The sequence below is a fragment of the Manihot esculenta genome, chromosome 7, assembly GCF_001659605.2.
Source record: "Manihot esculenta cultivar AM560-2 chromosome 7, M.esculenta_v8, whole genome shotgun sequence".
Classification (NCBI taxonomy): Eukaryota; Viridiplantae; Streptophyta; class Magnoliopsida; order Malpighiales; family Euphorbiaceae; genus Manihot; species Manihot esculenta.
This window is the reverse complement of record NC_035167.2, coordinates 33,544,765-33,567,754: the sequence shown is the minus strand read 5'-3', so window position 1 is coordinate 33,567,754 and position 22,990 is coordinate 33,544,765. Positions and strand designations below refer to the sequence as shown.

The 22,990-nt window shown below is 34.8% G+C and overlaps 4 protein-coding genes, 1 long non-coding RNA gene, 1 other non-coding gene and 1 pseudogene across 18 annotated transcripts; 3 read left to right on the top strand and 4 right to left on the bottom strand.

Moving 5' to 3' along the window:
- Nucleotides 1–1,239: 1,239 nt before the first annotated feature.
- Nucleotides 1,240–5,920, top strand: LOC110619520 (multiple inositol polyphosphate phosphatase 1). 2 transcript variants are annotated; one of them, XM_021763023.2, is made up of 12 exons: nucleotides 1,245–1,466; nucleotides 1,875–1,962; nucleotides 2,369–2,662; nucleotides 2,947–3,105; nucleotides 3,375–3,515; nucleotides 3,662–3,718; nucleotides 4,066–4,204; nucleotides 4,695–4,799; nucleotides 4,903–5,093; nucleotides 5,232–5,273; nucleotides 5,360–5,447; nucleotides 5,604–5,920. In XM_021763023.2, the coding sequence occupies exons 1-12, from the start codon at nucleotides 1,354–1,356 to the stop codon at nucleotides 5,624–5,626; spliced, it is 1,440 nt and encodes a 479-aa protein (XP_021618715.1). In that variant the 5' UTR covers nucleotides 1,245–1,353; the 3' UTR covers nucleotides 5,627–5,920. The 2 variants fall into 2 exon arrangements, with proteins under 2 accessions (XP_043814449.1, XP_021618715.1); XM_043958514.1 differs by lacking the exon at nucleotides 5,232–5,273 and having other exon boundaries at nucleotides 1,240–1,466.
- LOC110619521 (protein MID1-COMPLEMENTING ACTIVITY 1) lies at nucleotides 5,439–9,398 on the bottom strand. 9 transcript variants are annotated; one of them, XR_002488681.2, is made up of 8 exons: nucleotides 8,803–9,394; nucleotides 7,559–7,911; nucleotides 7,365–7,471; nucleotides 7,149–7,220; nucleotides 6,920–7,026; nucleotides 6,653–6,821; nucleotides 6,479–6,574; nucleotides 6,292–6,331 (listed from the first exon to the last, which is right to left on the bottom strand). XR_002488681.2 is itself a non-coding variant. In XM_021763026.2 (7 exons), exons 1-7 carry the CDS (start codon nucleotides 9,181–9,183, stop codon nucleotides 6,279–6,281), a joined length of 1,167 nt encoding a protein of 388 aa, XP_021618718.1. In that variant the 5' UTR covers nucleotides 9,184–9,394; the 3' UTR covers nucleotides 5,439–6,278. The 9 variants fall into 9 exon arrangements, 5 of the variants coding, with proteins under 5 accessions (XP_021618718.1, XP_021618716.1, XP_043814450.1 ...); XR_002488682.2 differs by having other exon boundaries at nucleotides 6,481–6,574; nucleotides 6,686–6,821; XM_021763026.2 differs by lacking the exon at nucleotides 6,653–6,821 and having other exon boundaries at nucleotides 5,439–6,331; nucleotides 6,481–6,574.
- A 656-nt stretch (nucleotides 9,399–10,054) lies between these two features.
- TRNAK-CUU lies at nucleotides 10,055–10,127 on the top strand. Its single transcript has one exon. It is a non-coding gene; the product is annotated as a tRNA-Lys (tRNA).
- LOC110619085 lies at nucleotides 10,122–11,772 on the bottom strand (annotated as a pseudogene).
- Nucleotides 11,773–11,874: 102 nt separating this feature from the next.
- LOC110618877 (peptide-N4-(N-acetyl-beta-glucosaminyl)asparagine amidase A-like) lies at nucleotides 11,875–14,137 on the bottom strand. Its single transcript, XM_043958231.1, has one exon. It carries the CDS (start codon nucleotides 14,002–14,004, stop codon nucleotides 12,253–12,255), a length of 1,752 nt encoding a protein of 583 aa, XP_043814166.1. The 5' UTR covers nucleotides 14,005–14,137; the 3' UTR covers nucleotides 11,875–12,252.
- A 136-nt stretch (nucleotides 14,138–14,273) lies between these two features.
- LOC110619083 (protein VAPYRIN) lies at nucleotides 14,274–16,071 on the bottom strand. The gene is made up of 2 exons (XM_021762339.2): nucleotides 15,029–16,071; nucleotides 14,274–14,933 (listed from the first exon to the last, which is right to left on the bottom strand). Exons 1-2 carry the CDS (start codon nucleotides 16,007–16,009, stop codon nucleotides 14,466–14,468), a joined length of 1,449 nt encoding a protein of 482 aa, XP_021618031.2. The 5' UTR covers nucleotides 16,010–16,071; the 3' UTR covers nucleotides 14,274–14,465.
- Nucleotides 16,072–17,729: 1,658 nt separating this feature from the next.
- On the top strand, nucleotides 17,730–22,755 carry LOC110618545. 4 transcript variants are annotated; one of them, XR_006351203.1, is made up of 10 exons: nucleotides 17,730–17,938; nucleotides 18,501–18,545; nucleotides 18,643–19,502; nucleotides 20,085–20,155; nucleotides 20,254–20,406; nucleotides 20,715–20,881; nucleotides 20,994–21,123; nucleotides 21,235–21,313; nucleotides 21,456–21,919; nucleotides 22,017–22,755. It is a non-coding gene; the product is annotated as an uncharacterized LOC110618545 (long non-coding RNA). The 4 variants fall into 4 exon arrangements; XR_006351202.1 differs by having other exon boundaries at nucleotides 20,622–20,881; XR_006351204.1 differs by having other exon boundaries at nucleotides 18,643–19,486; nucleotides 20,254–20,881.
- The last annotated feature ends 235 nt before the right edge of the window (nucleotides 22,756–22,990 follow it).

Below are 22,990 nucleotides of genomic sequence, written 5' to 3'. Positions count from 1 at the left end.
CTATCATTATCCTTTAGACGTCGTCGGATTCAAAATAACCAATGTTTAAGAAAGTTAATTTTTTAGTACATTTTCAGAAAATTATTTTCTAAAAGATATAATTTAAATGTTTTTAATTAATATATTAACTTTTCAAAAAATAAATGGAGTGTGATTATAAAAATAATATAAATATTTATTTTAGTATAAAATATTTAAAATAAAATATTTAATTTAATACAAATAATTGTATATTAATCAAATACTCAACGTTAAAAACTGAATATTCATACTCTAAACCTTTTTACATATTATTTAAGAAGTATATAAATTTTGATTAAAAATATTTAATTTAACAGTTAACGATTTATTAACTTGAACTTTCAAAGTCTAACCATTTAAACGTGGAAAATGGATTTCAGATTTTAATATATTTCCACATTAAATATGGTTGATATAAAAAATATTCGAATCATGACAATCATTTTACATATTCTTGGCTTTCATTTGTTAGCTGGACTTTGTTTTTACCATTAATCTCCATATGATTTTTTTTTTGTTAACGTGTAAATTTTATATTTTAAAAATATATTAAAATATTTTTTAATTTCATTTAAATTTTGGTTATTTCACAATTTGTATATTTTTATTAAATTAATTAGTAATGAACGGCAATTGTGCATTTATAGACTTACTCAGATAATAAATGAATGCATGTAAATAAATTTGAGAGTCTATTTTATTTCTTTAATTTTTGATTTTGCTTTAAAAAAATAATCATAATAGTAATTATAATAACAAAAAATTAAAAAAATAATTTATAAATAAAATAATAATTTTGAAGCATAATAAAATATTAATTTATTGTATATAAAATATTTTCATTCTTAGTTACCATTAAAAATTGAAAAGTTAGATAAAGTAATGAAGATGTATAACAAAATTTAAATTAGAAAAAGCTAATTTTAAAAAAATTTAATTTACTCCATTTTTTATTCGAGATATTTTAGTATTTATTTTTAAGAAAAATGAATATTTTAATATTTACTTTTATCACTTTAAAATTAATGATGCTAAACAAAAACATAAAATTATCCACTAACAATCAAAGTATACTTCCATACTTCATTTCTTTTAATTTATCCCCGTGATTTTTCCCACGTGGACCTGAGTGATTGGATGAGTTGCATCACAGTAATCGAGAAATCAAAAATCAGATGACGACGCAGCACAAAGGGCAAAAACGGCGTCGTGCTAAAGAGCGCGGGGTACCGTGTCAGGACTTTGAATCTTCTTCTTGAAGAGCTTGCAGGTGTCACCAATTACTATAAAAAGCACAGAAAACTAAATACCAGTTTGTTTTACATGTAGAAAATGAAGACGTTCATGGCTTCCATCTCTTTTGTCATTTTCTGGTTTTCAATTCTCTTGCATTCTGTTGCCGGTCAATCCTTCGATGTACGGCAGCACCTCTCCACTGTAACAAGGTCTCACTTTCTCTCTAATACGCCTTTAGGATTCGATTTTGTTATTAGGTTCTGCTTTGTTTGCTTATAGATGGATTGACTTCACTTGTGTGAATTTCAGAATTTGCAATTCTTTTGGGTGGATTGTGAAGTAAATTATTTATATAGATGGGAAAGAGTAGAAACTACGGTGTTTCTTTTCTTTTCTTTATTTATTTATTTATGTATTTATTGTGTTGCGTTTGGTCACTTTAATTAAAAATTGAAACTGTTTAGCTTCTGATGAGAACAATTTATAGTTTTTTTTTTAATTTTTTTTTATTTTATCTCAGCTCAATTTTGAAGGGGAAACAAGCAGATCATCCCTAGTACTGTGCTATTGTTTAATTAAGCTGATTTTTTTTTTAATTTTTATTTTTGTGGGTGCAGATATGGTGTTGTGAAAGATGAGGTGAATAATTCCTTTGAACAGTTTAGTATTCCCGAAGGATGCACTCCTATCCACTTAAACCTTGTGGTAATTTACATCCTTTTCCTTATCCTCATTTATTAATTACTAATCCTTTAGTGTCATTTTTGGGGAGAGTGGAATTGTTTGTTGTGTAGCTTGACTGGTTAGCGTTAACGTTGATGCATTACATGATGAACAAGTTTAGAGTTTGGACTTAGCCTGATTAGCTTCTTATTCTTGGGAAACAATAACAGGAGCTGTTTTCTTCTTTATTACTATTTATATTGTGGCAGTCACTTTCTGTTTGTTTGGGTATTTCATTTTTCCTTCATTACCTTGGGGTCCACTTTTCTGATTCTGTTTTCTAGTTACTTGTGCTGGCTTTTGTTGAAGTGAACGCTTGCTTGAGAAAATCTACTGCCATGCTATTAAAACCTAGTTTTGAATCTTAATCTGCATTTTGGCTTCTCAGGCAAGACATGGAACTCGTTCTCCTACCAAAAAGAAGATGAAAGAGTTGGCCTGGTTGGCATCTCATTTGGAAGAACTTATAAGAGATGCCAAGGAACGGAACTTACCTTTGCAGAAAGTTCCTACATGGTTACAGGGCTGGAAATCTCCATGGAAAGGCAAATCGAAAGGTGGAGAATTGATTACCAAAGGAGAAGATGAATTATATGATTTTGGAATCAGGATTAGGGAAAGATTTCCAAATTTGTTCGAGGAGGAATATCACCCTGATGTATATCTGATAAAGGCTACCCAGGTGAGCTCTATCTTAAATTATTTATTTTGTTCAGTTCTAGTTACTTGGCATGCCTTATTGTCTGATTCTCGTTTATCTTTTTATCACAGAATTTACTCCCTGTACCAAATTTGTCTTATTTTAGAATTTAGAGTTTGACTTTGTGGCTTGGGCAATGGGCCTCATATAAGCACCTTTATCTTCATTTCTGGGGCTGAGACATCAACCTCGTGAATGCTGACTGCATCTTATTTTGTTCCCTCTTTTTATGGGTTTGTTTAATCTGCTTTGCTCCAATGTGTTAGGTTCCTCGAGCATCAGCTAGTGCTGTGGCATTTGGCATGGGGCTCTTTAGTAAGAAGGGAACCCTTGGACCATGGAATCAACGAGCTTTTGCAGTCAGCAGTGAAAGCCGTGCAAGTGATATAATGCTTAGGTTTCATGATTGTTGTGAAAACTACAAGGTATGTGTGTGGTTTTGCTTTTTAGTTGGTGGTTGCTTCTTGCTTGTGTTTGGACTTGGTATGTGTTTTTCATTTTGTTCAGGAAGTTGCTTTGAAGTAGTTATTCCTTTAATTAGTAGATTTTTGGAGATCTAGTTTGGCCTTTGGTTTGATAATTTCTAAGTTATCGAATTTAAACACATGGGGGATTGTTTGAATTTGACGATTTTCTTGCCCATGCCTGGATATTTCGTCATTTTCTTCCTCTAAATGCTTACATATGGATTCAGGCTTTTAGGAAAAGCCAAGAGCCAGTTGTCGAAAAGCTTAAGAAACCTATTTTAGATGCAATTACTGCTGCATTGGTGAGCCGTTATGAGCTTAATTTTACAAGACAGGACACTGCTTCTCTCTGGTTTCTCTGTAAACAGGTCATTGATTAGCTTCTTTTGCAATATTTTGTAGTTTTTGTATAAAATGAAAATATTTCTTTTTATGATTCCTGAAATTCAGTTGTGGCTTTTGAGCTGATGTTTACTTTTTCTTTCTCAATGCCCCTTGAATTTTCAATTTGCAGGAAGCATCCTTGTTGGATATAACAGATCAAGCGTGTGGTCTATTCAATCCTTCTGAGGTAGATCAGATTTAACTTGTTTGTGATTTTTCTAGTCTTTTTCTTGTTTCTGCATGGGTCTTTCCAATTATCTGAAACTTTGCAGACAGCAAATCTTGTGTATGCCATTACAAAATGTTTGTTGAGCACAATCAGTTGATCACTTCTTAATTTTGGCACCATTTTTGTTGGATGGCAAGAAAGTTATATGCATGGTTGATTAGCTTAAAAATATGGCCGTTGGCAAGTGTGGAATATGTCATCTTTATTAGAGAAGACAGAAATGCTTGTCAGAAAATTCAAGTAAAGAACTGTGCTTGTTTTCATTCTTTTATGGATATTGACTTGCAAAAATTTTAAATGCTTAGGTGGCTTTGCTGGAATGGACAGATGACTTGGCATTGTTTATATTGAAGGGTTACGGTAAATCAATAAACTACAGAATGGGAGTGCCATTGCTTGAAGATGTTGTTCAGTCCATGGAGCAAGCTATTAAGGTGCAAGAAGGTAATACACATCATCAAAGGACTGTGCGTATATAATCATGTCTGGTGCCACTGCCTTTAGGTCTTATTGCTGCACATCTCCTTTGGATGGAGAAGGCTTGAAGCCTGGAACATTCATATATATTTATTAGTTTGTAGATTATGTTTATCTGGAGATTTGGTTTTAATAACTAATCAGGGATGTGATTAGTTATTGAATTCACTGTTTTTAATGGAAAATGTGGAGGGAGGGCTATATTTCTGTCAAAATTTTGTATTGCAGTTTTTATTGGTTGCTATATTTAGCTTGTCTTCTTTTTCCCCAAATATCTATGTTTTGCCTTCAAATCTAGTAACTGGAAGTCTTTTAGGTAGCTAGCCTTGAAATAAGGGGAAAGCAATGATAAACCTTTCCTTCTCTAGTAATGTTTCGTTCTTCTTTTAAAAGGATATTTACCAATGAACTCCCTCTTAGTCTAGAGCTTTAATTTTTCTCCATTCTGTTCGTTCAGAAGTACTTGCCTCTGGACATTATGAAAAGGCAAGACTACGATTTGCACATGCAGAGACTCTGGTTCCTTTTACATGTCTGCTTGGTCTTTTCCTTGAACAATCGGGTTAGTGCTTCCGTTTGTGAAATTCCCATTTAATGAGCCAAATCTCTGTACTTTGTGGCTTCTACCATGTGCTAAATTTGTTTTAATCCTTGGAATCTTTCAGAATTTGAAAAAATACAGAGAGAGCAACCTTTGGAACTTCCTCCAAGGCCTCCCCACAGTAGAAATTGGTGGGGTAGCAAGGTAACACCTTTTGCTGGCAACAACATGTTGGTCCTGCACAGTTGTCCTGCAAACTCTTCAAGCAAGTACTTCGTTGAAGTACTCCACAATGAGTATCCCATTCCAATGCCAGTATGTTTTTCTGGTCCATTTGATCATTGTTTTTCTTTTTTACTTTTTTATGTACGCTGGTCCGATTTTGATTTTATTAATTTCTGATCTATACCTATATATACTTTAGTTGTTAACTTTTTGTGTTTTTGTGAATAGGGTTGCAATAATTCTAATTTCTGTCCATTTGAAGAGTTTAAGGTATTAGATTCATTTAACCAAAAGAGTGATGATATAATCACTTCTTTTATTCTCGGTGTAGATTCATTTTCTCTTTTTTTCTTCAGGAAATGGTAGTTGCTCCTCATTTAAAGCACAACTACAATACACTCTGTGCTAAGAAGCTGGAACAACCAAAGCAGAAGATTGAAACTAGTAAGTTATTGCTGCTGTTTCATTGGCTCTTCTTATTAGCGAGAGATTAGACAGTCTACCAAAGCTTTTCTCTAGTTTGTTCAAGAAACAAAAAGAGAACCATTCTTACATGGATATTTTTCGTTTTTGGCACTCCATTGTTTATGTGATTTTCAGTAAAGGGCAGCTCTTCCTTTTAGCAGAGTTTCACCTGGATTGATCCTATCATCAATATTGACATTGCTTCTCTGACTGCACAAGTTCACGATGTTGCTTCCTATTCTGATACAGTTGTTTGCTTTATACTTCTGAGGCAGCATTTGAACGCATAGCCTTTTTTTCTCTTGATCTTTTGCGCTCCTTGTAAACCATGTATTGGACTGGCTAGTGGCTTCAGGATCAACCTTTTTTCTGCACTGAATAGTGAGTAGAACTTTTACTGACTTTGTACAATAATAAATTAATAAACAGTTTTGGCATGCCGTTGGAATTTGTACTGTTGTCCGTCTGTAGAAATGGGTTTCACGTTATTATAGTTCTCTAGTTCCAATTTTACCCAGGGAATTATTTTGAAGTGTCTGTGTAAGTAATTTAGTTCAGACAAAAAGAAGGAAAAAGGAGAAAGGTAAAGCAGACAGAGAATATGAACACTATCATTTGAATATGCATGATAACACAATATCATGTAGAATTTTGAGTTTGTTTCACCTAAAAATAGGTTTTAAGAGACTATTATTTGCATACAAAACTGTTCTTAATTAAGTAGGTAAGAAAATTACGGTCTCTACATGCATAATTACAAGGAACTGTCAAAACATAGATTATAAGGTTTAAGAGAGAAGGGCTCATGGTTCAAGGCTTCATGTATTGGTAAGGTGGAGGAATCATCTTTCTCCCTTGACAGCCTGCAAAGACAGGAATTTTGCCATAAAACTCAGAATATAAATGGGATTACATAAGAAACCTAATGCATTATTAGCTGAAAATGTCAAAATGAAACCCTTAATACAAATATTCAATAATTGTTGAGGAAATGGAAGTCTGTTGCATACACCTTCAAAGCCTCTGACCTCAATCTCTCTCCACTCTTGAACCATAGCACAACAGCAACACATAAGATGAGTTAAGAAGTCATCAAACGAACCTCCCTGCACAAGATGGTGATGATTTTCTGATCACTTCATCATCATTCAAGCAAATTAACGCTCTCAAGTCTCAATTCATACTCTTATACAAGTTTTTATGTCAGGACTCGATACATGATATGGCAACTGCTCTGCATCTGCATTTTCTATACGCTTGTCTCTAGTATAATGGTCAGGAATTGCTACGTTCAAGTCTCAATTCATACACTCTTATGCAAGTTTTTAAGTGAGAGTAGTAACTGCTCTCCATCTGCATTTTGCATCCAATTTGTTTATAGTTGAATTGTCAGGAACTGCTAGATTCAACAAGAGGATTTTCAAAACTTCCATAACAGAAGATAAAACTACCTCTATATTAAAAATATGCCTAATTTTCCTCCTAATGCAGCAGGTGTAACAGCAGCATCCACAGAAGATGGCATACGCCATTAGATCATTAACTGCGCGCTCACGAGCTGTTGCACGCAAGAAAAGTTGTAAGAATAATTTGAGAATTATGCAGTAAAATCTGTTAGTTGGGAAGATAATCTAACACTTTCTCATAACATTGCTTTATACTTTAATCAGAAAAGCTTACATATTTCCCCTTTCGACACGACATTCGCTATCCTTGAAAATGTGCCACAGGGATATATGCAGGTCTTCAAGCCTGTATCAGAAAACTAGATAAATTATTACATAGATTTAAAAGCCTAACTGAAAAGTCTTGTGCACTGGAACATCCTTTTTTACTCGGACATGATTCGTTACCCTGCACAATTTAGAAAAAGAAGAAAAGATTACAGGAACTCACTCAAACAAGGCTCTTCACAGCAATCAAAGAGATCAACCTGCCACTCAGATTGTCTCTTATCATCAGGATTCATTTCTCCATAGCTGGATTTTGCATTTGTTATGAACCTGAAGTTGTAGAATTTCCCTGTGTAATTTTTCAAAGAAGCACGCACTACTGAAGAAGCTTTACTATAATGTCTCGGAAGAACTTACCCTGATACCATGTAAGTTGGTTCATTCACAAGAAGTTTAGTTAATTTCTTCTCAGGAATTGCATTGACAACATTTTCTGTGACATCAATGAGATGTTCTATTACACGACATTGATTCGGATCATTGATTGTTCTTGATCTCTGCAGCTCAATATGCAGCTTCTCTTTCTCTTCTTGCAGAGCCTCATGAAATTCCAGATTAGGATATCGCCGAGACAGTGACTTCTCCAAGATGTTGGCGTCTTTGTTTGTCCTGTCAGGTTTCAGAATCACATTCTGTGCCTCTAAATCCTCTTCTTCCAGAGTGTATTCTCTGTGATCCTCTTCAATGGCCTCCAGGCCTTCCTTTATATTCTGATTAATTAATTAATTAAGCAATTAATTATGGAACCCATTTTCAAAAGAAAAGTTTCTGATGTAAAAATAGATAAATTGCAAAAATACAAGTTTGGTCTATATAGATTTTCTTGGCCTTTGACAAAGAAAAATAGCTCAAGCGTAAAGCAGACTGCACTATTTTTCTGTCAAATCACACCGACAATAATAATTCAATAAAATTTAGAGATTAGAATATTCATCTATCATAGTCCTCTGTCCAGATAGGGTAAAAAAAATCACTTGATAGAAAAAATTCATTAATTAATACTGTAATTTTAAAAAATATATTAAAATAATTTTAATATTTTAAAAAATTTATTAGCTAATTATTTTATTAATTTTAATGGTTAATTATTTTATTATTTAATTTTTATAATTTTAAAAATTTTATTAATTAATTTCTTAAACTTTTAAAAAATATACTAATTAATATTTTTATATTACTAATATTTTAAAATTTTTATAATATTTAATAATTAAAATTAATAAAAAAATTAATTAATATTTTTTTTTAAAATATTAAAAATATTTTATAAATTAACTAATAAATTTTCTCCCAACTATCAACTATATAAAGACCTCTTTAAAACTTGTATCAACTATATAAAAACCTTTTTAAAACCCGTATGTATTGAGATTATTATATAACCTCTCTGATTAAAAATTTTTGAAAATTTTTTTAAAAGGTAAAATTATTCTATAAATACATTTTAATTATTCTATAAAAAAATTACAAAAGACAAAATTATTCTTGCCCGTTTTCCCAGAAAATGGCAAAAAACTCGATATCCGGTGCAATCAGCAGTCTCCTAGTGTCTAGTGCCCACAGATTTTTTTTTTTTAAAAAAAGAAAATTAAAAGAAATACCTGCATCCTAAATTCATGAACAAGAGAAATCAAAGGAACAATCTTGAGATAACGATCGATCTCAGCCTGAACTTGCCTGAACTGATAAACGACACTCCATCCCATAGCAAGCATATAAAGATAACTTTTATCTTTGCAGCTTTCAACCAAATCAAGAGCTTTTCTTAAAGCTTCTTCTATGGCTTCCAAGGGTTCTTTTGTAGCTGGCAAGTTGATTAGGTCAGTGGATTTCAACTTCTCTAGCAAGTTACTGATAAGCCTCACGTGCTCGGCGAGCTGCTCGCAGTTTTTCCGGTGGGTGGTAGCGTTTCTTGCGGCTGATATGATCATGTTTGCTAGGCCTAGAGCATCTACTCCTGATGCTTGTGAAATGCTTGCCATAGTTGCTGTGATATAAAGAACTCTGTAGAGAGAAAAAGAGAAGAGGATATGAACTAGAAACTGTCTGTGATGTTTAGCATGGAAGTGGAAGTTTATATATGGAAAAGGGAAGAGTTTTTTCTTTTATTTTTATAATACTTTCTTTGGCTGATTGATAGATCTTTTCTTTTTGGTTTTAGTTTGATATATGTATTTGGGCAGGCTGCTAGTTTTTTCTTTTTCCTTTTTAAATTATAAGTGAATATATCATAGTTCCTTTCTTTTATATATATATATATATATATATATGCCAAGCTGCCCTTCGCAGCAAAACGTTGCTGCTGCTGATTCAATGGCAGTCGTCATTCTCTCAAAAAAAAAAAGGTAGGTGGATGTTAAAATGTTAAAAAAAAAGTTTCTGATAATATTAAGAAAATATAATTAATTAGATGTTAATAAAATTATATTTAGTAATTTAAAGAAATTAAAATGGAATCGTAAAGATCATATGTATTGAAATTTTTTTAATTACCCAAAACAAGTCACCATCTCATTTTCTTTTTAAATAAAAGAAATAAAGGTTAAAGCCTCAAGGGGCCGCGTGACTCATTTCTTTTGTGTTTTAACTTTCTTTTTCTAGTGTAATTCTGTAATTCCCTTCTTTCTCTTTTTTTTTTTTTTTTAAAAAAATTTTCCTTCTGGTCTAAGCAAATCATCCATAAATTTCACATAATATTTTCGTGAGTTATTTTCCTCCCTCTTTCTTTTCTCTTTTTAAACAGATGAAATGTTTTCTCTTTTTTTTTATTTATATTTTATTTCCTATCTCATTTTCTATTAATTCAAACATCATGAATAAAGATCAAAATGTAATTGACTAATCTTTCAACAAGCCCGTCTAGCTCAGTCGGTAGAGCGCAAGGCTCTTAACCTTGTGGTCGTGGGTTCAAGCCCCACGGTGGGCGTTTTTAATTTTTTATTTGTCATTTTGTGTTTTTTTTTTTAAATTTTCCTATTTCAAAATATATGAAATCCAAAATTTAATATTCTACGAGTAATGAGCTGCTCTAACGAAAATGCGATTGCAGGTTCGAATCCTGCAGTCAAAGTAGTGATCACTTTGAGAGGATAACTTCTTTTAATAGTTAGACGATTAAGCAATATGCCCATATCATTCATCACTCTGATCTCTCCAGCAGATTTCATATGCTGTTCAGCGTTCTTATAGTTTCCATTTCTTCCATACCTTATTGAGCTTCTGAACTTAAACTGATGCATAACTGAAGTAGTAAAGTTTCCTTGACTTGATTTGATCCACCCCACTAGCAGTGTTCTTCTTGTTCCCTTGATTGTAAATGACCCATGAAGATTTCTAAACTCTTCTTGTCTTTTTAATGGAGGAACCAGAATTCTGATAAACCACTGATTTAGCTTCTACAGTAGCTGCTCCAGAATCCAACCAAAGATGCAAATTAGCATCGATGAGCCAATAAGAATTGCCATCACTAATACCAACTCCGATCACATGATCCTTCCCATCCAAAAGAAACCCTAAAAATGGCGTCAAATCGAAGTCATAAGTGGGAAGATCAAATGCACCAATAGCCACTGCAGGTTTCCAAGACAATGGATTAATCCCACTGGAGAAAATGACCGGAATGGAACTTCTGAGGCCACAAACTTCCCATCAATTGTCACGAAAACTTCTCTAAATGCTCCATTACCGCGCAATGTAGTCAAATTGTTCATTCTAATGTAGGTAATCGATGGATTAGAGTACCAAAATTCGTCGTTTTCGTGAAACGACACGTACAATTCAAAAACGGCTCTGCATGAGTTGGCCGGAAATCTCAATTTCCTGAAATGAACATCGGAATCCCCTTTGATTATAAACCAATAGCCTTTACTGTTACGAAATGAAGAAATCGGAATTATCAAATCAGCCGGCGATTCATGTACATCTTTCGCTCTAAATCCTCCCATTAGGCCTTGTTTTTGAAGGAAATTGCTTATGTGAGCACCCTCGATTCATGTACATCGTTCGCTCTAAATCCTTGTAAAAGAATAGGGTGATGTCGACATGGTAAACGCCGTTATAGACGTTATTAACGACGTTTTCGAGCTTGATAGTGAATGTTCCTCTTCGCGAGAAGAGAGGAGTAACGAGTAATATCCTTTTTAACTGTCCAGGTGATTCCAGAATCCGTCGGCTCGGCGGTGATGGTGCGGAGGACTTCAGCTCCGCCGAGCCACAAGCCACAGATGCGATCATACTTGTCGCCGCCGCGGGATTTGAAGCGAAACTCGAGAGTGAGGTGGAGCCAAGGAGGAGAGCAGCCGAGAGTGGAGAGTAAGGGGTGGAGTAGGGAGGACGGTTGACGGTTTTGGCGAAGGTGTGCTGAACAATGTGGAGAACGCATGATGGGGTCAAATGATCAGATGGTAAAGGATGAATTAGTTCAAAAAAATTCTCTGTACTTGGGTTTGGAGAAAGTGGATCTGGATGTCGCTGATGATTGCATGAAGACATGGTCTGGAGATGTTGATAGTGAAAGCGGAAAAGCAATGGCTCTGAGGAGGAGAAGCAGAAAACAAGTTCTTTCCATTTTCAGTTCTCGTGCTGGGCACTGAAGAAACTGGAGCAGAACCAGGTAGTTGCTTGTTAGTTATATCCGTTAGAAAAAGAAGATGGTTCCAAGAATCTTAAATATCATATAAAATTTTCTCTAGAATTAACAGAAGGGAACCGAAAACCTGTTTGCTTTCTGGGTTTCTGTTCTTATTTCAAATGAAGGATTGCACCTGCAGGGTTAGCAATGGTGGCTGAATCCTCTCAATTTGGATAAGGTTGCAAGTTCCAGTCTCTCCTCCCTCATTTATAAACTCTAAAATCAAATGGGGATGTGGACATAAGCAAACAGTCATATGATTGCCAACTCAGTACAAACATTTAGATAGTAAGTAGAATAAAGATAATCCTGCAGAAACATCAGTTTCCTTTCGTGCAGATAGCTCTAGAAACTACTAATTCTTGGCAACAATGGATGGGGACATAGTATTAATGGTGGGAGACTCATGGGCAAAGATAAATTAGGAACTAGAGATGCAACCATAGCTTAAATCATCTGCAGAGAGTATGCCATGAGTAACTGCAATAGTCCTGGAGTAGCAAATGGATATATCCCTATAAATCAACCTCTGATTAGTGTTTGATTCACCAGGAAAACTAGCTTGCTGCTCCACAATCGGCATCCATCCATTGGTTTTCTGGAGATTGTCAATAGTCCTTGACATGTTATTGCCATTAGACCATGTCTCCAGAAAAGCATGAGAAACATTTGCAACAATTCTTCCTGGTATTGTTGTAGTGATCATGTTCAGAGGATACTTCCTTTTAACAATAACTCGTTTAAGCAACTCTCCCCTGTCATTTAACACCTGAATTTCCTTGTTTACCTTGATTTTCAATTTAACAAATTTTTTAGTTGCATTTTTTTGGAATTGTATAAAGCTCTGGAACCTGAACTCCTGCAGAATAAGAGTAGTTAGGTTCCCTGCAGTTGATATAACCCATCCCTTGGATTCACTCCCTCCCTTCCCTTTTACCTCAAATGACCCATCAAGCCGCTTAAATTCTTTCCGGCTTTTCAAAGCAAGAGAAGGATTATGAGCAACCACAGTTCCTGCAGTGACAGAGGATGAGCCTTTATCTAACCAGATATGCAAATTTGCATCGACAAGCCAATATGGAATAACATTGCCTATTCCAACCCCAAATTCATGAACCTGACCATCCAAAACCTTCTCTAGAAAAGGTGTCACCTCAAAATCATAAGAAGGGAGATTAAAAGCACCAATAGAAACAACTGGTTTCCAAAACAAAGAATTAAACTCAGATGTCAACACAACTGGGAATGGCAACTCTGAGCCTACACTAGCCCCATCTATTGTAACAAATACCTCTCTATAAGCACCATTGCCTTGCAAAGATATATTGTTCATTCTCAGGTAGGAACTTGGTGGATTTGAGTACCAAGACTCATCATTTCCATGAAATGAAACATAAAGTTCCAGAACAGCACGGTGGGTGTTACACGGAACTAGGATTTGCTTTGAAGGCAAGTCTATTTCATTTTTTATTCTGTACCAAAACCCAGTGTCTCCATCATCAGAAATTGGAATAATCAAGTCAGCAGGAGTATCATAGAAACTCAACACACCTTCCAGCACACTATCCCCATCTCCATTTGCTTCTTTTTCTGCTAAAATTGGAAGGCTCAGATCATTCCTGTTTAATGAAACAGTAATGGAGCTATTTTTGTAGAATAAGACAGTCACACTGACATTGTAAACACCAGTGGAGACATTGTCAACAATACTTTGGAGAATCATTGTGAGATTAAGGTCTTCTTTTGCAAGAAGAGAGGAGTACCTAGTGATGTCCTTCTTGACTGTCCACGAGTTTCTTGATTTGTCGGTGGTCAGCTTGGGTGTGATGGTGCGAAGCAGCTCTACGCCACCAAGCCATAACCCAGATATGCGATAAGAAGTGTCGTTGCTGCATCCAGCATTGAAACTGAGGACAATATATGTCCATGGAGAGGAGCAATCCGAGGGGGGAGAGTAAGGAGTGGAAAAGAGATAGTTCGTGGTGTTTGTGTTGTTGGTGAAGCTGTGTTGGATAATTGGATGGGTGCATGATGGTGTCCAATGATCAGATGGTAGAGGAGGGGTGACTTCAAAGAATTCTTGGAATTCTTGCAAGTTGAGAGCGGCAGAGGGAGAGACTAGTGTGAGCAGAGTGAAGAGAAGTAAGCAGAGAAGAATGAGAACTGTCTTCATTTTCGAAGCAAGAGAATGCTTTCTTAGGTGTTTGATCTGTTATTTCAGGCTCTTTGTTATGCATATAAATGCACTAGATGGAGTCATAAATTATGCATGCCTTACCAAGCACACTACAATGTCTCTTAAAACAGCTAATTTGTACTTTTAGAGAAATATAGTGTGAAGTAGAAACAGTTAGGATCTTTCTGTTTATGGTGTGGAATTCTGCAATTGCACAAATTCATTCTGCATGTGTACTTGGCTGACCATTCAGCATTAGGAATTCATTGAACACCTTTCAAAATTCAAATGCATGACTCATAATTTCTCAATTACACCAGACTATGCAAATTGCCTGTGAAACAAAAAATACATCTGCAGATCATACGAGGACTAATTTTCACTACAAAATCCAATGCCTTTATAAGGTTAGTCATCTATTGATGAGAATTTGCATATTATAGGCCTTGTATAGAATGCTAGAGAACTTTATCATGTTGGATGGATTGTAAAGAGGAAGGCAAAGAAGAGGGAGGAGGAGAAGGCAAGGAGGCTCCCCTGCTTACAAGAAACTGTGAAATGTCAGTGTAGCCAAGTGTTCTAGCCACGTAGAGTGGAGTAGCACCTCGGTTACTCATTGCATTAACATTAGCTCCTCTGCTGACCAACACCTCAACTGTCTCTAAACTGCCACCTTCCACGGCCAAATGCAGGGAGGAATGACCTTCATTGTCCTGGCATTCCAAATCTACACCAAATTCAAGTAGCATTGATACTATATCTTTGTGCCCTTTGATAGCTGCTGCATGCAAGGCTGTGAAGCCATATTGATCTTTATAGTTTTTGTTTGCACCTTTCTTTAGTAATGATTCAAGGTGTTCCAAGTTCCCTCGCCTGGCCGCCATTAGCACTACTTCTCCACGTTCCAGAGTCCCCAGAATCTCCTCCTGCGTCGTCGTCAATAAAGAAAGGTTCTTAATAATGTAGACTGAAGAACAAGAATTATTTCAAGCTGGATTCTTTACTTTGTGACTATACTTACATGTCCCTTGTCCCGAGCAACTTCAAAAGCTGAACGGCCATGATTATCTGCGATTGTGGGGTCAGAACCCATCTCAATTAGCATCTCAACCATCTTATGGTCACCATTTGCAGCTGCTCTATACAGAGCAGTCCTGCCATCTTTGCTCTTAGCATCCTTATCTGCACCGGATTCCACCAGCACCCTAGCGCACTTGATATTCCCTCTGCCTGCCGCCAAATGCAACGGTGTCCTGCCTTCTTTATCTCTCAAATCCAATGGCCCAAAACTATCCAATGAATCCAAAACTTCGTCCGTCCGATCAAATGCTATTGCCACGTGCAGCTCGCTCCAGCCCTTGGATTGCCACTTTGCGTCCATTTGATGAAAGCCCACATCATCCGCTTTAGCCCGTGCGTCAATCTTCAACCCAGCTTCAAGCAGTAAGTTCACCATACCCTCAGGGTCAGCCAACTCAGTAGCAACTCGAAGGAGCGACTCAGCCTCTCTCGGTGACAACTCAGAAAGTATCGACCTCTGCCTCTTTATTATATTCTTCACAGAGTTAACATCCCCACAGCTGACAGCATGCCGGAGAAGAAACGGACCGACGAAGGCTACCTTGAGCTTAAAATCTTGAGTTGACCAGAGAGGAAGGGAAGAGAACCATGAGTTGAGAGAATCGGGGTTAGTCAAATCGGATGAATTGGGAGGAAACGGTGCCGTTTTGATGAGGAAACGGTCGGAGGGAGAACGAGGGAAAGAGGATGGGAGATGGGTTTGTGGTCTGAGTATGATTTGAAAGATGGTAGAGGATGAAGGAGGGATAAGCCCTGTTGGTGGATTAACCAGGAACTTGTGCGGCGATGAAGTTTGGACCTTGAATGCTATTGGGGTAGTGGCGGAGAGAGACCTGAGGCGGACGTTGGCTCGGCATTTGGAATTGAGCATAAAGTGTAGACGAACCTCTGAGTCTGATACTTCGATGAGCGGCCTCTCCATTAATGGAGATAGAGAAGTCAGAAATGGGGAAATGGCCTGTATGTTGTGATGATTAATGAAGAGGAAAGATATTAGTGTTTGAGACGATGCATGCACGTGATTCTGTGGGGCTCATGCATGGGTGCCAATTTGGAAACTTGTCGTCACCTATGGAAGATGCAAAAACGACACTTTAATCGTGGGGACGGCGTTTGGGTTGTCTTTGTTCCTAATGTATTAAGACTTAAAGTATAATTACATAATAATTAATTTTTTTACAAGTTAAAAAAATATATTTCCTAATTATTTTTATCTTTTTTAATACAATTGATAGCTAAGTGTCTTAAATAAGGCTGTTAAATGGATAAAGTATTTTTGAATATCTAGTCTGATGGAATTTTATTATAATGAATTTGAATAAAATATATAATTAGATTTGAAATGGTTTTGATTTAAATTCATGGTAGGCTTGCTTGGATTTGGATTTTTCATATTGAATAATCATTATCTAAATTTATTTATATAAATAATTAATTTAATTAAAATATATGTTTTATAATAATATTTATAAATTTTTATATGTTTTCATTTAAAATTATATTATAAATATTTTATGGAAATATTAATTTTAAAATTAAAATTATTAATTAAAAATATATACTCTCCATCAAATATACTTAATTAATTAAAAATTAAAATTATGAACCGGATTTAAATATATACTCTCCATCAAATATACTTAAAAATAACTCAACTTATTGATTTATTGGTTTATAAAAATTTATTTCGTCAATTTTATAGTAAACAATATTTTATAAATAATAATTTTAGTCAAATGTACTGATATGTAAAATGCTTTCGGGTGAGCATTTATTGAATTTTAAAAATTAAACCCAATCTTATTTTATTTTATCAGTTTTATAATAAATAACATTATATATATATATATATATATATATATATATATATATATATATATATATATATATATATATATATATATATATATATATATTTGGAGAAAGATTAAGAAAAGTACATGATAAATTTAAATATTGTATCATAAAAAATTATTACTCAATTTAAATAAACAATGTAATACATGGTGGTCAATTTAAGGTAAACGTGAAATATGAAATTAGAGATTTAAGGCCATATTCTAAAATTTTTAAATATTGATTTCAATTCAACAATTTCATGCAACAAAAATGACTTGGCTTTTAGTCCAGACGAAACAGCAAATTTTAATTTGATTTAAAGAAAAATAAAACAACTTAATGGAATTGATGTTGATTTTATTTTAATTTTGCTTCAAAACCTAACAGATTACTATTTAAATTCAAAATAAAAACCGAACTATGACCCAATTGAGAATGTAGTTCCTTTTGTTTGCTACCAATTTTCTAATTTTTATTTTCCTACCGAAGAAGACAAAAATGAAAAATAAAAAACAGCGAGCAGCTGATATTGTGGGACCCAAAAGCTGAAAGAGCAAACTCCACATCGTTGCCATGGGTTCTGCCTAATAGAATCATTTTTGTTGATGCTGACAAGGCAGACTGTTAATATTACTCGCGTCTTTAATATTCTTTCCCACGTAATAGGTTTAACCAAAATTTTGTTGTTTCCGAGGTGACATTATCACCCAAAGCATTCCCCCGTACTCTCTGGCGTGGCGGGTGAGTGTAGTTGTTTTTAAATAGAATCAAACTTCTGTCATTCGTTTGGCATGTGATTTCTGGCTCTCTCTAAAATCAATTCATCTCTGCTTGTTCTTCAATCGAAGCCATTATCCGTTTCTTTCGCCATTGTCTCGGCTTCGTTCTGTGTTGTACTGTGAAAAAAATAGAGCTATCAAAGATGTTCTACTTTCACCAGCTTCTAGCTCGCAGAGCACCTCTCGGCCAGATCTGCAAACCTTCTATTTGCTCTTCTCTTCAATTCCTACTGGTAAATGTGAACAAACTTGCATGGTTTCTTGCTTTATGGCGTTTTGAATTCTAACTCTGATTGTGAATAGTAGTTTTAGTTCATTTTAGTTGTGTTTTCAAGATAAATATATTATTTAATAGTGAATCGAAATTTCTATTGGTGTCGATAGTGTTTTAGTGATTTTGGAGTATTTCCTTTGTGAATTTTCTTTTTCCTGTTTTGGTAGCTAGAGTACATGGAAAGCTTATTCAATTTATTGACTCTCTAGCTGTGTTAAGGATGGTTGCGACGAATCAAGCAAAATAAAGAAGAAATTAACGTGCTCGACATTATTCCAATCTGGTCATTCCTTTGCTGATTTTTTTCCTTCTTTTTTGGTTTAAATTATATTCAAATTGTGTCCAATCTCTGGCAATGAGTATAATGTTTCCATGTTTGTTTACAATGAACAGATTTTGAATCCCTGTGTACCAATGGCGCTTAGGCTCTCTGGCATTCTAATATCCTTTTTTACAATCTATTTTGTAATGGATTTCTGATTGGAGATCACTGACTAGAATGTTTTCTTTTCTCTTCTCAGGTGAAATTGTTATCGCTTATGAACGGAAAGTGAAACTCCTCTATGGTGATCTTCAGTCCCTTTTATCTCACATTTGTTGAAGCTAAATTGCAATTTTCAGTATCATCTAGGTTAACAGTCTCTACTGTGTGTTTATTTGCAGATGATGCAATCCATTAGCTGGGTAATTGCACGAATTTCTACATCAAGAAGAAGACGAAACCATTCCTCGGTTTTCTTTTTGGCTTTTTGTTTTTAAATTCACAATTTCCTTCGCACAGCTAATTTTAAATTATATGGTGTCCGCTGACTCCACATCCTACTGTTCCTCCTAAAGAGGTCACCGTCTTTCTTCTCTTCTCCTCTCCTCTCCTTGAATCAGCGTATTTTAGCACACTGATTCACTAAACCAGCCAGCTATGTCGTAATCATTTGAGAGAAATTGTTTATTTCTACACGATTTAAGACCAGAAGGTGTTAAGGACCGATGCAGGCCTTAGCGTTCTGTCTCCAAAGAATGGAGAGAGCATTGTATGCACCGCAAGCAAGGGTGGCAATGTGAAATGACACGTGTTTGACCGTTTCGTTTTTTATTAATTGGTGTGATTTGTTCGCATGAAGGAGTCTGCAACTTGCCCGATAACCAAGGGACAGATACAAACGCCATAATTAGTTTCCAAAGAGCAGCCCATTTTGCAATTGTTAAATTAATATAAACATAAATTTCGCTTTCTACATGTTATTCTAAACTATTATGTTAAACAAAAAAATCCTTCGCAGAAAACAAGTATTATCTAGGGAATTTATCCGTTTGCAACTTTTCCCTTAAGCTAACCAGTGTTGTTCTCTCAGCTAATGCCAAGAACATCAAATTGTTTGAACGTGTTGATTTGTGTCATTATCTATGATAGCTTTGAGGAGACAACCAAACTTCACTTCTGGAGATCATATGAAGATCCAACCTACTCTCGTACCCTCCTAACTCCGACAGAATGAAGCTCCCAGATGTCAGTAACATGATATGTGCGCATCTCAAGATGGCTTTTTTTTTTTGTTTCTCTCTCTTTTATCTTCATGTTATAGAAAGGACTTCTATAAGAAGGGTGCATACTTTATCCAGGTTGCCTCTTGCTTTTCAAAACAATCTTTTACATTTTTTTTTCTTTTCCAACAGGGTTATGCAATTAGCTTTCCAACAGGATTATGCAATTAGCTTATGCAGCCTTTTTTTTCTTTCACCAATTTCCATTATATATTGCAATCTAAAAAAAAATCCATTATATGTTTTATCTATTTATTTGTCTTTCCTGGAACGGCATGTGAAACTTCTGTTAATGTTTTTGTTTTTTCCAAAAATGAGATTCTTAAATGTTTGTAGTGAATTCCTTTACTACTGAATCATATAAGGGTTTTCCATTTGATGATGACATACAGTGGTGTATATTAATAACTACAGAACAATTTGATCATATTCCTTCTTCATTTTAATGAACCGAAATATTATGTGGTCATTCTAGCATTTAGTCTAAACGAACACTTGGTGAACTTTCACTAAGAAAACGTCTAGCTGTGTACATATATTAACATTAATATTGCCTTCTGCAGCTGTTGAAATTGAAGGCTATCTAGAAAAATAAGTCGATCAACCATCTGATGAATGCAAGGCAAGCAGACAGGTAAAGTAATTTAATTAAAGAAGCTCTTATGTATGATCATGTTAGCTTAACAAAAGACAATAAAAGTTTATCTGATCTTGAAAGAGGGGTTGAAACAGGATCTATGGGGTCAAGGGCTCAATAAATGGCAAAAAAAAAGACATGTGACTCGAACAATGAATCATGAAGAAACCATGATTCCAGGTCAAATATACCAGTCATGGCTTCAAAATGCTTCTGATATTGCCTCTGGAAGAGGAAGAAAATGAAAGGTTTGTGCTTGCTCTCCAACATGGTTCACTTTTCTAACCTGTGCAATGAATCTTTTGATTATCATATATGTCAGGAGACAACTGGATAGGCTAAGAATATACTAACATGCCTACCATTGTTTAAAATTTCAATTGTTGGATGTATCTACCCTTGCAAAACAAACATTAAAGTGAAAAGAAAAGCAGCCTTGGACAACATACTGCATATTTTGCAGGAATGCAGGGATATCATGTCTTATTGAAGTAGTTAACCTGATGGATCTGCCACCTCTGTTCCTTATTGATGATTTATGTGCATATGAATATAGAGAAATCTATTATCCAGCACCTCTTCTGGAGCTTTGGATGAGAAGTGCCCAACCTCCCATAAGTTTATTATTCTACGAAAGACAATTGAATAAATTCATATTTTCGGTCTGCACTAAAAGGACCTCCATTGCTCTGCATTCAGAACCATCAAGAGCCAACTGGATATGTAAGTCTCTCCAGTTTAATCAGTTTGTTCCAAGGAGAAACACTGAAGTCTATCTGATTGAGTTTGGTGAATCTTTTCTGTGTTGGGTCTCCGTCACTGGATATTTCCGTAGAGAAACAGTGGGCAACCATTGTTAGTGATGAGATACCATTGGAAATCCTCGTGGGAGAGCTAAGACACAACCTTATGGAAAGTTGGTTGGAAGGTAAATGAGACCAATTTGTTGACACCTGGAAATTCTGGTAAGTTGCCTCTATCTTTCCTATATTCTATGTTTCAATTGTATATACAATTGCTAAGATAATGATGACGAAACTTATATATATATGTTTTTGCCTCGTGTAAATTTACAGGAGATGAAGTAGGATCCATTCTAATCTCAGGATAAGAACATGGGATGCCATCACACCATTCAGAAGTCCATTCAGGAAGGTTAGGAGAACATCCATCCTTATAAATTCAACTAGAATGAAAAATGTTGTATGTGAAATGATCATTTGAATATTAGAGAATTAGCAATTGCATTTGGCTTTATACCTAATTAGGTTTTTCAATTGAAATTTTATATTACTAGGTCAAACAAGAAAAAGGTCCTACTCCTGATTTAGACACAGCGGCAATATTCTTGAACCATCATAAGAAGAGGATTCATGGAAGTTTTGATGCGGAACCCTATTGGATCCATATCAAGTTTCCTGATCCATATAGGTGGAATTTAGATCTACACAAACCCAACATCCGATCATCAGTTAGCTAATAGACAAGGTAACTGGCATCATCGAAATGTGTGGTTCTGTTGTTTTATTTAATGCTCTGAATAACAATACGCTTGGGAGGAGGTTTTGGAGGAAAGGTACGAGTTTTGTTTGATCAACTGACACATATTACTTGCATTTACATGCCAACGGGGAGACGAAAGAACAAATTGAGACACAAGGAACTCTTCTGTAAAATCCTTGAACAAAAGTAGCAGCTGGAAAGAACCGAAAAGGAGCAGCTATGCTCTTTTATCAAAACTTGGGGTATTCACACATAAAAGTACTTTCTCTGCTACTAAACTTGTACCATTTTCAATTTAATTATTTATTAACTTCCAACAAATTAAAATGGCGATGAGAGGCTAATTTATGTGCAGTCTTGCTTTTCACGATTTCCTAAGAGTTGAACCGAAAGTGTATTAAGGGGAAATTCTCATTTCTAAAAGAAGAAGATTACCACGGTAGAAGGTCAGTACTTTGCATACCCATACTCTATAACAATGTTGCTTAAGACTAAGAATTGACTAATGATACAAATTTTCTTCCATGGTGGAGCTTATTATTTTAGAAAAAGATTCAGAAATTAGACAACAGTGCTCCATTATCAAAGTAGTAAAAGAAACACAAATTGTGAAAATTCTTCTCTCTAGATTTTAGGACATATCCTGTAATAGCTTATTCTTGTGCCAATATACTACGAGACTGTCTTGTGTTCAGAATTTTACCCTTCTGAGTAGTTCTTAGCGTTATAAAGCTGATGTTGCATTTCCTGTTTTCCCATTAAATATTCTAGCTGTTAATGCATAATCAGTAATTTCTTTTCATCAGTCCGTAATCGCTACTTCCCCTCATTACTGGATAGATACTTCTAGAGAGGTGCAGGGCACCGAGCTTGTAGAAAAGCTATAATGCGACTCCGCTTCAAAACTAGCTCGCAAGGATAGGTTTACAAATCCATTCATATTGTTAGATGGATGTACAAACAACAATTATGTGATTTTCCATAAAAATTGTAATTAGAGAATTAAGCGAGTGATTTTCCATAAGAATTGTAATTAGAGAATTAAGCAAGTAAGAAAAAGAAAAGAAGAAATAATAAGAAAGAAAGGAATAGGATTTGGGGATAAAATTTGAATAAATAAAAAATAAATATGTTAGAAGAAAACAAGTCTGTGATTTATAATACACTTTCATTCCCACAATTTGAATATTATTTAATTAATTTGAAATTTTCAAAATATCTCTCTAAATTATTTCATATTTAAAATAAAGTTTTCTATAATATAAACACTAAAAAAATTTTCTAACATTTTTGTGGATTTTTTTTTTTCTTTCCTAGAACTTATTTAAA

Bases quoted from the DNA above. Each gene is read 5' to 3' on its own strand.
- LOC110619083 (XM_021762339.2), bottom strand. From the start codon at position 16,009: ATGGAGAGGCCGCTCATCGAAGTATCAGACTCAGAGGTTCGTCTACAC. The intron at 14,934-15,028 runs GTAAGTATAGTC...ACGACGACGCAG, and splicing joins TTGCTCGGGACAAGGGACAT to GAGGAGATTCTGGGGACTCT.
- LOC110619521 (XM_021763024.2), bottom strand. From the start codon at position 9,183: ATGGCAAGCATTTCACAAGCATCAGGAGTAGATGCTCTAGGCCTAGCA. The intron at 7,221-7,364 runs GTGAGTTCCTGT...TTTCTGATACAG, and splicing joins CTGTGAAGAGCCTTGTTTGA to GCTTGAAGACCTGCATATAT. The intron at 7,027-7,148 runs GTAAGCTTTTCT...TGCGTGCAACAG, and splicing joins CGTGTCGAAAGGGGAAATAT to CTCGTGAGCGCGCAGTTAAT.
- LOC110619520 (XM_021763023.2), top strand. From the start codon at position 1,354: ATGAAGACGTTCATGGCTTCCATCTCTTTTGTCATTTTCTGGTTTTCA. The intron at 2,663-2,946 runs GTGAGCTCTATC...CCAATGTGTTAG, and splicing joins ATCTGATAAAGGCTACCCAG to GTTCCTCGAGCATCAGCTAG. The intron at 4,205-4,694 runs GTAATACACATC...CTGTTCGTTCAG, and splicing joins AGCTATTAAGGTGCAAGAAG to AAGTACTTGCCTCTGGACAT.
- LOC110618877 (XM_043958231.1), bottom strand. From the start codon at position 14,004: ATGAAGACAGTTCTCATTCTTCTCTGCTTACTTCTCTTCACTCTGCTC.